This window comes from Bos mutus, chromosome 15, assembly GCF_027580195.1.
Source record: "Bos mutus isolate GX-2022 chromosome 15, NWIPB_WYAK_1.1, whole genome shotgun sequence".
NCBI lineage: Eukaryota > Metazoa > Chordata > Mammalia > Artiodactyla > Bovidae > Bos > Bos mutus.
In genome coordinates, this window is record NC_091631.1 from 6,839,202 (window position 1) to 6,853,562 (window position 14,361).

General features: G+C 50.5%; 1 protein-coding gene across 1 annotated transcript in view; it reads left to right on the forward strand.

Moving 5' to 3' along the window:
• SYT13 (synaptotagmin 13) overlaps window positions 1-14,361 on the forward strand; it is a 42,138-nt gene that overhangs the window by 19,130 nt on the left and 8,647 nt on the right. The window contains exons 2-4 of the mRNA XM_070383148.1: window positions 7,757-7,982; window positions 10,893-11,027; window positions 12,513-12,814. Of these exons, the coding sequence (XP_070239249.1) occupies window positions 7,757-7,982; window positions 10,893-11,027; window positions 12,513-12,814 (663 nt within the window). The remainder of the gene's footprint in view (window positions 1-7,756; window positions 7,983-10,892; window positions 11,028-12,512; window positions 12,815-14,361) is intronic.

Sequence of the window (14,361 nt, forward strand, 5' to 3'; positions counted from 1 at the left end):
ATCTCCAAACATTGCAGATGTTCCCTGAGTTGCGAACCATTGATATAAATGAAATCACATAGTATAGATGAATATGTATTATGACTTCTTTTGTTCATCATGTTTTTGTGGTTTTTTCCCCTGTTGTTGAGTGTATTGACAATTCATTTCTTTACTTTTGAGGAATATTCCATTGTAAGAACATGCCATAAGGCATCTAGCCATTGTCCTGTTGATGGCCACTTGCCTGATTTCTGGTTTTGGCTAGTATGATTCAAGTTGCTATCAGTATTCATGAGTAAGTCTTTTTGTCAACAAATATTTTTACCTTCCTTGGGTCAGAGGGTACATGTATGTGTAAGTTTTAAGAAACTACTAGTTGTTGTTCATAGTAGCCAAGACATGGAAGCAACCTGAATGTCCGGCGACAGATGGATGGATAAAGATGTGGTACTCCTCCTCCATAAAAAGAATGAAATAATGCCATTTGCAGCAACATGGATGAACCTAGAGAATATCATACTAAGTGAAGTAAGTCAGAGAGAGAAGGACAAATACTATATGATATCACTTATATGCAAAATCTAAAATCTGATAGAAATGAAAAGCCGAAACAGACTCACAGACATAGAAAACAAATTTATGGTTATCAAAGGGGAAAGGGGTTGGGGAGGGGTGAATTGAGAGTTTGGGGTTAGCAGATCCAAGCTACTGTATATAAAACACACAGGGCAGCAAAAGGGACACAGATGTAAAGAACAGACTTTTGGACTCTGTGGAGGAAGGTGAGGGTGGGATGATTTGAGAGAATTGCACTGAAACATGCATATTACCAGATGTAAAATAGATGACCAGTGCAAGTTCGATGCATGAAGCAGGGCACCCAAAACCAGTGCTCTGGGACAACCCAGAGGGGTAGGGTTGGGGAGGGAGGTGGGAGGGAGTTTCAGGATGTGGGGGACACATGTATACCTGATTCATGTTGATGTATGGCAAAAACCATCACAATATTGTAAAGTAGTTATCCTCCAATTAAATTAATTAGTTAAAAATAAGCAAGGTTCTCCTGCATAGTATAGGAAACTAACACAATCCTATAAACCAACTATACTTCAATTAAAAAAAACCAACTTTGAACTAGTAAAATCGGATTTTTTGTAACCTAGTGTCAGAAGGCACTGGCGACCCACTCCAGTACTCTTGCCTGGAAAATCCCATGGACGGAGGAGCCTGGTAGGGTGCAGTCCATGGGGTCACTAAGAGTCGGACACGACTGAGTGACTTCACTTTCACTTTTCACTTTCATGCATTGGAGAAGGAAATGGCAACCCACTCCAGTGTTGTTGCCTGGAGAATCCCAGGGACAGGGGAACCTGATGGGCTGCCGTCTATGGGGTCGCACAGAGTCGGACACGACTGACACGACTTAGCAGCAGCAGCAGCAGCAGCAGCAGTGTCAGAAGAGATATTCCATCCTGTTTGCATATTTTATTCATCAGAAGCAATTCACAAGGGTCAGCCAATAATCAAGGGTAAAGAATGACACAAAGGTGAGACCTCTGGCAGGTGAGGGTCCCTGGGAGCCACTGTAGCACTTGCTCCAGCAGCCCTGGTGTGAGAAGCTTCATGCAGACCAGAGCTAGACCAGAGCTTCTCAAGCCATCTGGGGGAGGGAGCTGTTTTGTTTTTACACCTGCTTGTTTCATCACAAGGGCTTCCTTGATGGCTCAGACGGTAAAGAGTCTGCCTGCAATGCCAGAGATCTGGGTTAGATCGTTGGGTCAGGAAGATCCCTGGAAAAGGGAATAGCTATCCACTCCTGTGTCCTTGCCTGGAGAATTCCATGGACAGAGGAGCCTGGTGAGCTACAGTCCATAGGGTTGCAAAGAGTCGGATACGACTGAGCAACTGACACACACATATCTCATCACAGATGAAGTTAAAAAATGTTGATGGACTGGTCCCAATGCATGAATCCACGTTGCAGAGATGCCAGAGTCAAATAAGTATCTCCAGTGTTTCCAAGGGCTTGCCATGCCCGCTTGTGTGCTAAGAGCTTGACACCCAGATGTCTTTTCTACTCCTCAATACAGCCTCGGAGACAGATGCTATTGCTAACACCCCCTTCTTTTACAGATAAGAAACCAGGGGCACAGAGAGGTTAAACAGATCCAAGATCAACCAAGCCATCTTATTTTAGAGCATCAACTCTGATGACCAGGCTATATTTCAAACGCTTTTACACATGTTAGTATACATAATTACCAGTTTTAGAGCCCAGAATGACAGAGATTGTCAGGTCCCTGGCCTCTGACCCAGCTCCCCCCTGAGGGGGGCTTTGCTGTGCTGAGCTGCAGACCCCAGCCACAGTGCCCCATGTTTGACCTCATCTGAGTACTCTATGTTCAACTCTCTCCTCTCTGCCATCTCTTTTTTTAAAAGTTCAAATATAAAGGGTGAAGCCATCTGCTTCCATTTCTATCTGGGTCTGTTTCCCTCACCAGTAACTTCCTGAATGCTGTGATGCTTTAAGATAGACGTCCCAGCACAAAAACTCGAATTAATAAAACAGTCTTTAGGTGAAAAAATTAATCATGTCACAAAAGGGGTCACCTAACATCTCTAGTAAGGTTAAATGTTTGTTTACAGATCATTAACTTCATAATTAATCTCCTTTTTTTTTTTTTCAACATGAGCCCCATAGGAAAGGACAGCATCTGTCTTGTTTGCTTCTGTGTTCCTGCCACTTAACAGAGGACCTGGCCTGTCATAGGGGATCAATAAATATTTGTTCATTAAATGAAGGTTCGTCCCTCCTCTCCCTGCCATCTGTCTTAGCCTGGATGACGGGAAAGCTGAGCCTGCTGAGCCTCTGTTAATTAGCAAGTGCCGTCCAGGGATGTAGGAGGGAGGTGGGGAGGGGCGCGCACACAGGGAGTGTGACAGAGCTGGCCACCAGCCAGTTCCAAGGGCGACTGCTGGATCTCCAGGTGTCACCTTCCGAAAGGCTGCTGGACACCTGTGGGAGGAGTAGTGAGGAGGAAGGGGGGAGCCCTCGGTGGCCGAGTTCCCCCATGGAGCTTTAATCCTTGACACATCGGGGTTGCCTCTGGGTGCACGCACTGTGTCCCTGGGTGTCTCAGACCTCAGAAGCCACGAGAAGCCCCAAGGCAGGCGGCAAGAGGGGTGTGGCACGGACGTGACATGAGGCACTTTGGGGCTATGCCCACATGGAGCTGGTCAGTGACCATGAAGATCTGGCCATGTGGGAAGGAGTAAGCGGCCCACAGCTCCAGAGACAGGTGAGGAGGGAGAAGCCAAGGAGACACATCACAAGGGGCTGATGCCACAATGGGGGTGTCTCTCCATCTCTGTACCTGCTGTGCTGAGCACAGCTGGGCATTCCCTAGTTGTTGAACGCCTGCCTCCACTGGAAACCTCCCTGATTCTCCCTGCCTCCCTATTTCCAAGCCCTCTTCTCTGGGCCAAGGGATGCTTAGAAGAGGAACCCACTTTGAAAGACTGCCCCGCCAACATCCACAGCGTAAGGCTTGAGCTCAGGTCCTTCCTTGGCATCTGCTCCCCGACCACCTCTTTCCTCCCAAGCATTCTTGCCCTCCACCTCTAATCCTTTTCCAGGCTCCCTCCCTCAGCGCCCAAACCTCTTTTCTGCTTCCTGGGCATTGATGTTTAAGCTATTTAAGTGGAAACAGATGCATTTGTAAGATGCGGTGGAACCAGGGTTTCAAAATGCAATAAATAAGATTGTACACGGGAAGGAGATAGGTCATCAGAGGCTGCTTTCACCACTTGGAGAGGCTCATGGAGTGGTCAGCAGGCTCTGCTCTCTGTGGGGTCTAGGGCAATAAATCATTCTTCACCAAAGGCAGCCATGGCTGTGCAGGATCTTACCAACGCTGAGCAAGAAGCAGCAGTCAGTGAGGATGCCTTTGGCTGGACGCACAGGGGTCTGGGGAGAGGTTTGCGTCTAGGCAGTTTCTCTACATCAAGGTCATGATCTCCTGTGTTGCTCGATAAAAATGCATGGCATCTATTCAGGATGCTTTTGGCCACAATTCACAAAGACCTCAATCCAAAGGGGCTTCAACAATAAGAACAATATTGTTCATGTAACCGGAAGTGCAGCGGTAAGACAGCTTCCAGGCTTGGTTGAGTTGGTGGCTTAGTGACACTGTCATCAAAGACACAGCTTCCTTCTGTCCACCCTGCAGTCCACCTTGGCGGCTCTGTCCTAAGACTGGCTCACCTTGCAGTCGCCAGTCAGGGCCACGTGCTTCCTATTCAGCGGGGGAGAGCATCTCTTCTATTGCCGTGGAAAGCAAGTCCTTTCATTCTGTCTGGGTGGTTTCCCCAGGACAGTCCCCAAGGTGATGCCGAGAACAAATATAATCAGACCAAACAGTACCCCCTCCCCACCCTTGCCCTGGAACTGGGGTGGGACCCAAAAGAGCCGGGTGACCTGGAGGGAAGTGGGAGGAAAGAGGGGATCAATGTTGACGGGCACCCAAGAAAAACCCAGCCAGATACAGGCTCCTGAGGTCCTCAGGGGCCACACAAAGTGAGACCCACTCAGTAGGGAGGAATGCGAGCCCAGGCTCTGCAGGGGCTGGGGGTGACAGACTGACCCTCACTCAGAACTGAGCCCAATGACCATTTCCCCTCTTAAAAATGCAGTCAGCCTGATTTGACCAAATTGGGAATTAATCAACACAACCCTTTTCTGAGAAGGGCATGGCAACCCACTCCAGTATTCTTGCCTGGAGAATCCCGTGGACAGAGGAGCCTGGCGGGCTACATTCCATGGGGTCTCAAAGAGTCAGACACGACTGAAGCAACTTGGCTTGCACACACACAACCCTTTTTTAAAATGACTGAACTAAGGTAAAACAAAATATAAAATGTGAACATGTTCCCCAGACCAGCCCGACAGCCTCAGTTCTGGCCCCAACAAGTGACAGAAGAGGACGACTCTGAGAAGAGGATGTGGTCCAGTTGCTGTGGGAAGCTGTGGGATGCTGCAGTTGCCACTGAGAATCCAGCATCCAAAACAAACAGGGATTTTTTTTTTTTTTTGAGAAGCAGCTGCAAGGCAGTGGAAATGACACAAACTTGAAGTGAAAATATGCGGAGGCTTGTTGGTATACCCCTCTTCAGTTGTATGACCTTGAATTTCCTCCATCCTCCCTTTCCTTATTGTGAAAGGGAACAGTTAGCATAACTCAGACTTGGATGCAATGTTAGAGGTGGGCACGACTTTGTGGAGGACAGAAAGACATGGGGACATCAGTCATTTCTCTGCGTTTCTCCTTCTGGGGCCTGGCCTTCCTCCCCACTCCTCCTTCCACCTTCCAGACGCCCTCTCCTTTCAGGTCTAGCTCACGCCCTGGCTCCCAGGATGGCTCTGCTTGCTTCCTTGGAGGTGTCATCTGCTCTCTCCCATCTGTTACTCACACAGGCTGTCTGCTGCCTGCCTCTGTCCCACCTGCCAAACACACTGTTACTTACTCTCTGTTTCTGGTGGTCTCCCCAACTCATTTGCGAATAAAGAACTGTGTCTTCCACATGCTCAGCATGTGGGAGTGAAACAAGCCTTGAAATCACCTCTTCCTTGAGTGATATAATTGAGAGGCGAAATGATCTGCCCAAAGTTGCTCAACTCAGACAGTTAGGTCAGTACTAGAAGCCAGGTCCCTGGATGCCCAGTGGCACTCTCGATGGGGTGAAGGTGCAAAGGGGACCTGACTTTGCAAAGCATACAACTCCTCCCAGGGTGATTTGTGGAAATGTGTGATCGTGACAAGCGTCTCTGATGGGTGGGTGCTGTCTGGTAAAGGCTTGAAGGCAGAGAAAAAGGTGGGAAGCCACTGGGGCAGTGGGCTTTGGGTCTAGGCTGGTCTAGGTTCAATCCTGTCCCTGCCCTCACTGTCTGGCCCCAGGAAACCTTCGTCCGTGGAAGTCAGCAAGTGCTTTTCCAGCTCATGCGTGCCTGATGCACTCGGCAGAGATCAGGGTAGATGTGTTTGGGCTATATTACAGCCTACTGGGCAGTGTTCCCAAGGGAGGATGAGGTGTTCTATCCCCTTTGAGCCCCTTAGGGAGCTCTGATGGATGCATAATGCAGTGCGGGGACAGCAGCCCTCAGGTATCCGCACGAAGTGGGTGTTGTGTCTCGTCTCTTTAGCACCTTCTCATGGACTCCGTCCATTGTCCAATCAGTGAGGATAGTTAGGAATGCCCACTATTATCAAGTTCCAGCCTTCCCCAGGACTATCTGGGAACAAAGTTTCAATCAGGTCAGAGTGTCCAGGAGTTGTCCTGGGGTAATGAAATGTACAGAGGGCAAGCACTAAACATGAGCTTTGAAACAGTGAAACCTCTGCCCCGCTCCAGGACTGCAGGGACTTCCCAATCTCCGAGTCACTCCTGCCACTGTGCAGAGCCACCTTGACCCCTGGCCAGCCCTTCCCCCAGCCACAGAGAGCAGAGGGGCGGGAGGAGAGCCTGGAGCAGGCAGCTGCTTGGGGGCCCTGCTGGGCCCTGCCTCGGTCTGAGGGCTGTTCTGTGGGCGGCCCACCCAGTGTGCCAGCGTTTCAAGCTCTAGATCTGGTTATCATTTCCTATTTCCTGGGGACTGGGCAGGTCCCCAGTATTGCCGCCTTTTATGTAACTTTGAATCTGTCAAATAAGAGAAATCTCAGTCCCCAGTGGAGGCAAAGATAGAAGATTCCACTCCTGTATGAGGGAGCTTTGCTTACTTAAGGCTTGACAAGCAGGTACGTCAAGAAAAGATGCCCTTTCCTCCAGGTGGAACTAAGCCCTACCCCAGGGCACATAGCCAGGCAAGTGGAGCACAAATCGCATTTTGGTCCTTATCTGGGCATCTTTGCACAGTGCACAAACCACACAACTGGACATGGGAGCCCTAGCCATAAGTATGTATTGCGTGTTCCCCACGAGCAGATGCTGCAGGAGCAAGGCAAGACGTAATCCCTGTGCTTATGGAGATTGTGCACTAGTGGGAGAGACTGACCACAACAGGCCAGGCAGTGATGGAGACAGTACAGGGTGAAAGCCATGCTCTAAAGCAAAGCGCAGAATGAGGTGGTAGGAAGGGACAGACTTGGAGGAGGGACTTAATTTAGAGCCTGTGGAGGTGGAGGTGGGTGGTTTGGCAGGGAGGAGTTGGGAGCCAGAAGTCAGACCCAGAAAGAGTTCAGCCTGTTTGAGAAGCAGGTTGCTCAGTGGCTGGAGAGGGGTTTGGGGGTGATGTCAGAAAGGTGAACACAGCCAGGCTGGGCAAGCACTTACCCAAGGGAGTTTAGATCTGGTTCTAAGTGTGGTGGGACCACATTCATTTCTGAGTCATTGAGTGCCAAAGGGGAGGGGGAGAAGGAATAAGAGAGGAAGACAAGGAGAAGAGAAAACAAAGGCAGATGAGAGCAGTGGGGGAGGGTAACCATGACAGGCCTGGGGAACTCCTTTGGACACAGCAGCAGGGCGCCCGGGCCACGGATGCCCAGGGGCTGGACTGACAGGGCTGACATCTCGGCAGGCCCCGGCGTGATTCACGTTGGTGGAGATTATGCTGCACTTGGCGGTGATATTTTGCCTCCCCAGGTCATGTTCCTCGGAGCAGAAAGGAACCCCAGCCTTTCCTCTGCCTCCGCTGAAAGCTCAGGTCATCTCCTCTCCCTTCTGTGGTGGAAACAGGTAGGAGGACCTCTTGTGGACTAACTGGAGTGATTTGTGTTTGCAGTTTAACGTCAAAAAGTCCACAGAGCCCGTCCAGCCCCGAGCCCTCCTGAAGTTCCCAGACATCTATGGACCCAGGCCAGCCGTGACGGCCCCTGAGGTCATCAACTATGCCGACTACACGCTGAAGACCACGGCAGAGCCCGCTGCACCGGCCAGCCCCCAGGCCCCAAATGACAGCCGCCTCAAGAGGCAGGTCACAGAGGAGCTGTTCGTCCTTCCTCAGAATGGTAGGGCTCTCCTGCCCCTCACTCTTGTGTGGACGATACCCAGCAGGGTTGGAAAGCATCTCTAGCTGGTGGGTGTGGCCAGCCCGTGTCCGCAGCGTTGGACACTGGGCAAGCAGAGGGCACCAGGCTTTGGAATTACACTCCGTTATTCCCCACGTGTTCCCACATTGTGTCTTTGCAAGGCCTCCAGCTTTCCACTGGGAAATGGAGAGTCCCTTCCAAGCTGTGTGTACAACTACAAAGAAGGGATAAAGAGTTGTGGTTAAACTATGGGCTTCATTCAGAGTCATGTGTTTAATTCTCTCCCCTTTTATGTACCCACTGTGTGACCCTGGTCATATCGATCATCTTTCTGGGCCTCAGTTTCCCTGGGTATAAAATAAGATGGCACTATCACCTGCCCAGTAAGGCTGTTGTAAAATGTAAATATAACGATGCATATGAAGTGTTTAGATCAGAGCCTGGCACAAGGATATAATCAAAGCATCGTTAATATTATTATTTCCATTCTCCTTCTCATCAACATCAAGAATGGAACGCCTTTTCGTGTAAGGCGCTGTGCTGGGCCCTGGGGCAGATATGGAAACAGAGACAGTCCCTAACCCAAAGGAACAGAGCACACAGACTTTTATAAGGAGATAAAAAAAAATCCAGCCAGGAGAATGGATTGTTATGTGGTTTGGGGTTTTGTTCTGTGTGGTTAGAGAGGGGGATGGTAGAAACCTGCTCTGACGCTGACCTGACTCCTAAGGCATCTCTTGGTCGGGGGCCAGCACCCACGCGCTGGCCAGTGAACAGGTGGCCCCTCCTCCAACCCGGCCCAGGACCACAGTGATTATGCTGGCATTTCTTCAAGAACAAATTCAGGTAGTACCTGAGGCAGAAAGGAATCCTGGTTTGCCTTTAGCCTCCAGGTTTGCCAGCCCACATTTTAAATTAAAATAGACCCATCGAGGACTTGAGAGCTAAGCTGAGCTCTCAAGGTGGGTGGGGAACAATTTGCAGGAGGACCTTGGGAGTGGTTATCAGAATCAGACTCACAGGATGGCTCCATTGTCTTGGGAGCCCCAGTGTCCTTGCCTGGAGAAATCCCATGGACAGAGGGCCTGGAGGGCTCACAAAGAGTCGGATGTGACTGAGTGACTAACAAACACACACCAGATTTCTTAAAGTTGGGATAAAGCCAGGCATGCGCACTGTCCACCAAGGACAGTAGCAGAGCACTTCAGAGTCTGGAACTGAAGGATTCAGAGCACATTTGTCTTCCCTTTCCGGTTCCTCATTCCTTTCCCCACTGCAGAAGGCAACAACCAAGTTCTGATTCCACTGATTCATCAGTGGAATCCTGATTCCAATCTGCTGCTGCTGCTGCTGCTAAGTCGCTTCAGTCGTGTCCGACTCTGTGCGACCCCATAGACGGCAGCCCACTAGGCTCCTCTCCCTGGGATTCTCCAGGCAAGAATACTGGAGTGGGTTGCCATTTCCTTCTCCAATGCATGAAAATGAAAAGTGAAAGTGAAGTCGCTCAGTCGTGTCTGACTCTTAGCGACCCAATGAACTGCAGCCTACCAGGCTCCTCCGCCCATGGGATTTTCCAGGCAAGAGTACTGGGGTGGGATTCCAATCTAGCAAGGGTGAATTGGCTCAGCAAGTACTGAGCAGAAGCTAGAGGGTGCAAGGGAGGAGAACGCTGGATCAGTCCAGCGTTAACTGGATCATGTCCCCATGATGTGCCGAATTCAGTCCGCTCCTACAAGCAAAGATCCTCACTGGCCCTTTGTCGGGCTCAGGGTCCTGATTCTTGAAGCTGCATCCACTCCTGCATTTCCCAGGGTGCTGGCTTTGGTTTGGTCTTGGTTTGGTTTGGAGTTTGAAGGCTGAGGCAGTCTGAGAGCTGACAGCGCTGGGTGCCAGGCCAGCCCCGTCTGGCGCTGACCCCGCTGCCGTTGTCCAAGCCACCTGGGTCCTGAGTGCTTGTGTGTCTGGCTTTCCACATGGCTGTTCACATCCTGGTCAATTCATTCCTTGCTTAGACACACCAGGGAGATTCTTCACTACTCGCAGGAACCCGATAATGAACCATTTTGAAAATTAAATACTCCTCTATGTTTTTACCCTTTAAATTAATTCTGAAAATTAAAAAAAAATTAATTCCAATTTATTTCAAGTGAAGTCTGCTGCAGCTGCTGAATCCTTTTATCCTTGAATTATGCTTGACTAATGAGACTCTTTCAGATGTTTGGCTACAGTCCAAGTTAGGGGAAGAGTGAGTGATAGCTGTAGTTTTACTAACTGAATTAAAGATAAGGTCATTCATTTATTCAGCAAGTAATCACTGAACATGGTTTAGAGTGAACTAAAGTCCACTCTACTCTCCCTAAGCTTGACTCATTGTTTGACATTTATTTCCAGCCATGAACTCCTGGGGAGCATGGACTGGACTCTGTAGAGAGGTGGAGCTGGAGATGGGCTGGGGAAGGGTTTGCCTGACACAGGCTGACTGGAGCCACATACGCTGTGACAGTTTCCCCTGCTGAAAACTCACCAGGGGCCAGGCCCTGAGCTAAGGGCTTTTCTCACTTTATTTCATTTAATGCTCAAGGAACCGCTGTCACTCCCATTCTAAAGATGAGGAAACCGAGGTTCAATGAAGTCAAGTAACTTGTCCGGGATCCCATAACTGTTATGTAGCAGCTCATGTGTGACACCAAAGCCCAGGTCTTGCCCACTGGGCTGTGATGGTCCCTGGAAAGCTGATGCCCAGGACCGCAGGTGGTGCCACCATGCTTTTGCACCCAGTTAGGAAGATTTTGGTTTGGGTTCGTGGCCTAGCTGGCAGAGATGGAAAATTATGGGCTAGAAAACAGGATCCCAGTGTGGGTGTCAGTAATGACTTTACCTTCTTGATAGGTGTGGTGGAGGATGTCTGTGTCATGGAGACCTGGAACCCAGAGAAGGCTGCCAGTTGGAACCAAGCTCCCAAACTTCACTACTGCCTGGACTATGACAGGCAGAAGGCCGAACTATTTGTGACTCGTCTGGAAGGTATGCTCTTAGCCGACTTTCACCGCCTTCTGTGTGGTCTGCCTGAGCATCTGTGGCTGCAGGGAGCACTGGGGGCTAGAGGAGCACTCTACAACAAACAAGCCCCTGAGGCCTGCGATCCTCAGATACACAGGGGTTTTTCCTCTCTCTCATATACCAGTCCAAACTGGGGATTCCCAGTTGGTGGCCATCTTTCCTCCAAACAGTGATTCAGGAACCAGACTCTTTCTCTCTGAGGCCTCCTTGTGGCCTATTCCCAGCAGGTGGAAAGATGGGGAGAACAGGAAGAGGGCACAGCTGTTCCTTAGAAACTGTATCCTACGTATGCTTACTTCCCATTGGCTGAAACCAAGTCACAGGACGGCTGACTGTAAGGAAGGCTGGGAAAAGTGGCTTAGTGGGTTCCCACTTAAAAGAATGGGTTTTTTGTTTGTTTGTTTGTTTTGGTAAACAGCTAGTCATCTCTGTCACAGATGCCTTTGACATTGAACAGGGCTTTGCGCTGGACACAGAGGGTGTTCTGAATGGTCAGCAAAGCTTCTGTAGTCCTAGAACCCAGCAGTCTTTCCTATGGGATCAGATCGTGCCTGGTCTCCTTACCCTGATAATTCATTTTACCATGGGCAAACAAAGCTAAGACTTTGCAAAGGACATGGGGCTAAAAATGGGCTACTCTGTGATGCCTGGAAACTAGAAGCTGGGAACAAGAAAAACTGGAGTTTTGTATTTAATTTTGCTTTTTTGATGGAGTATTTTTCCTTTTAGTTTTCTTTCATGATTTTTTTTTTTTTAGCATTTCATAGACTTTCTTACGTTTTGTCTTAACAATAGTCCCATTTTACAGTTTTGAAAACTAAAGTCTAACAACATCAAGTGACTTGTCTAAGATCACTCTGGCTATTTGGTGCCAGAGTCAGGACAAGGCCAGTTTCCCTGAAGCTCAGTTCAGGTTTCTTTCTATTAGGACACTGGCCTCTGTTCTTTATCTTCTCGTTCTGGGTAACACTAGATACCACTTCACACATTGTCACTGAGGAACCAGTCATGAAAGCTCTCCAGGTGCAAACTGGAAAGCTCCACTGGGAAAGCATTAAAAACACTGAGGTTCAGAACATAAAACAACACTCATGAGGTTGTGGCCCAGCGATTCACATCACAAGTGGTTATGTGATAAATATTTAAAATAGAGAACAAGTGAGTTACGGTATCCACAGCAACCCTAATAAAAATCATCAGCAGTTTGTGGGCCCAAGCCCCTTGGAGAAGTCTCGGAATAATGAGAAGGATCTCCTATTTCCGAACGGCTTCCCCAAAGGCTATCTCACAAAGCCAGTGCGGTCAGCCAGCCCCAGTGGGGTCTCTTTCAGACCCCCAAGGTCATGGCCGCGAAGGCAGATCCTGCAGCTCACAGCAGGGCCATGCTTCTCACCTCCCCTTGTCCCTGACAAGCCCCCCACGTCTGTGCCTGTTTCTCCCTGGCTGTAGCTGTGACCAGCGACCACGATGGAGGCTGTGACTGCTATGTCCAGGGCAGCGTGGCCAACAGCATGGGCTCCGTGGAGGCCCAGACGGCCCTCAAGAAGCGGGAGTTGCACACCATGTGGGAGGAAGGCCTGGTGCTCCCCTTGGCCGAGGAGGAGCTCCCCACAGCGACCTTGACACTGACCCTGAGGACCTGTGACCGCTTCTCCCGCCACAGTGTGGTCGGGGAGCTGCGCCTCGGCCTGGATGGGGTGTCCGTGCCCCTGGGGGCTGCCCAGTGGGGCGAGCTGAAGACTTCAGTGAAGGTAGGGTCGCCTCTCCCTGGGGTGGCAGGGCATGACTGGGCCAGTGCTCATGAAACGAGCTTGGAGACCTTCCCAGCCTGGGGATGGGAGTCTGGGCAGGGAGGCGGGGTGTAAAAGTGAGGTGGAGTCTTGAATAGGGTGGGCGGGGGGCGGTTAGAGGAAACTGATAGCCCAGGATTTGGGGATTCCTGGGGTCTAGTCTTGCTTCTAGCTTGCCAGGCACAGACACCCCTACCCCTGGCCTCACCATCATGGAAAAGATCTCACTGTGAGCGCCCTGACTCTGGTGCTGACGATGTTTATCCCCATCTAGAACCATTCACACTCCCTGTTGCATCTGCTGCGTGCCAGGCACTGCAGGGGAGAGGAGCACCTCTATTCGTAGAGAGTACAGGCCCGAGGGAGAAACTGGCACAAAAGACGGCGATGATGGTGGTGGCTGTGATACTGAGGATGTCTGACACAAGACGTCTAAGAGGGGCCAAACTGAAGTGCTCTGGGACAGAGAGTTCTAGAAGGCCTGGTGTGCAGTGCCATTTCTGCTGGGCTCTGAAGGAGTGACCATGGCTAGGGACCCAGGTTGGGTCTCCCCACCCCTCCCCGGCTGCCGAAGCCGTGAGTGGAAAACAAGCATCTGCTGAGATGTCGCGCTGTCCAGAGAGGTTCCTTGGAGAGCCAACCACCAATCCCCACAGGCCAGGGCAGTGAGCAGGTCAAGGAGGGTCAGGGCTGTGGGGCAGTGTGTGGTTATTTACGCCCTCATCCAAGGGCCCGCCATGATGGTGCCTAGAGGGACCCTTCTGGATGGCCAGTCTCTCAACCAGCTGGTCAGTGCCTTCTCTGGAGGCTATATAGCCTGCCAAGCCTAAAATAGTTACTATCTGGCCCTTTATAGAAAAAGTTTGCCGACTCCCATGAGTAATAAAAATAGGAAGAAGAGTAGTAATTTTTGAGCGCTTACCATCTATCAGTTGCTATGCTTGAAACTTTACCTAAGTTCTGCCCCTAATGAGCAAAGCAGGACTGATTACAGGAGTATGCGTTGATAGGCAAGAGCAGTGTGGCTTAGAGAAGCTCAGTAACCAGTGTGGGGTTGCCCAGCTGGAACCTGGCATGCTCGGCCTTGAGGCCAGGTCAGTCTGCTGGTAAAGCCCGCGTTGTCCTGTTGCCACCGTGAGACATAAGTGCCCGGAAGCACAGGAGCTGTGGTCAGCAGGCGCCTTTCCTGGTGGACACCGCCGGGGGAGAGTATGCTTTCGCTCCCCATCTGCTGCGATCTCTTCTTTGCCTCCTTTTCCTCTCTTTCCCAGGCTCAGAAAATTGATAAACATTGACAGCCACTCTCAGCTGAAACCAGGCTGTTCCCCAGCACACTCTGTAATTAGTGTGCAGTTTGGGACTTGTGTGGAATCACAGCCGGGGCCCCTGGGAAGAGGCGCCCAACACGTGGGTTTCTTCAGCTGGTAACCCAGCTTCCTCAGGAGACGGAGGGCCTCCCCCTCCAGGCCTCTGGAGTGTTTGGTGCTGCCCGCAAAGGGTGGCAGTCC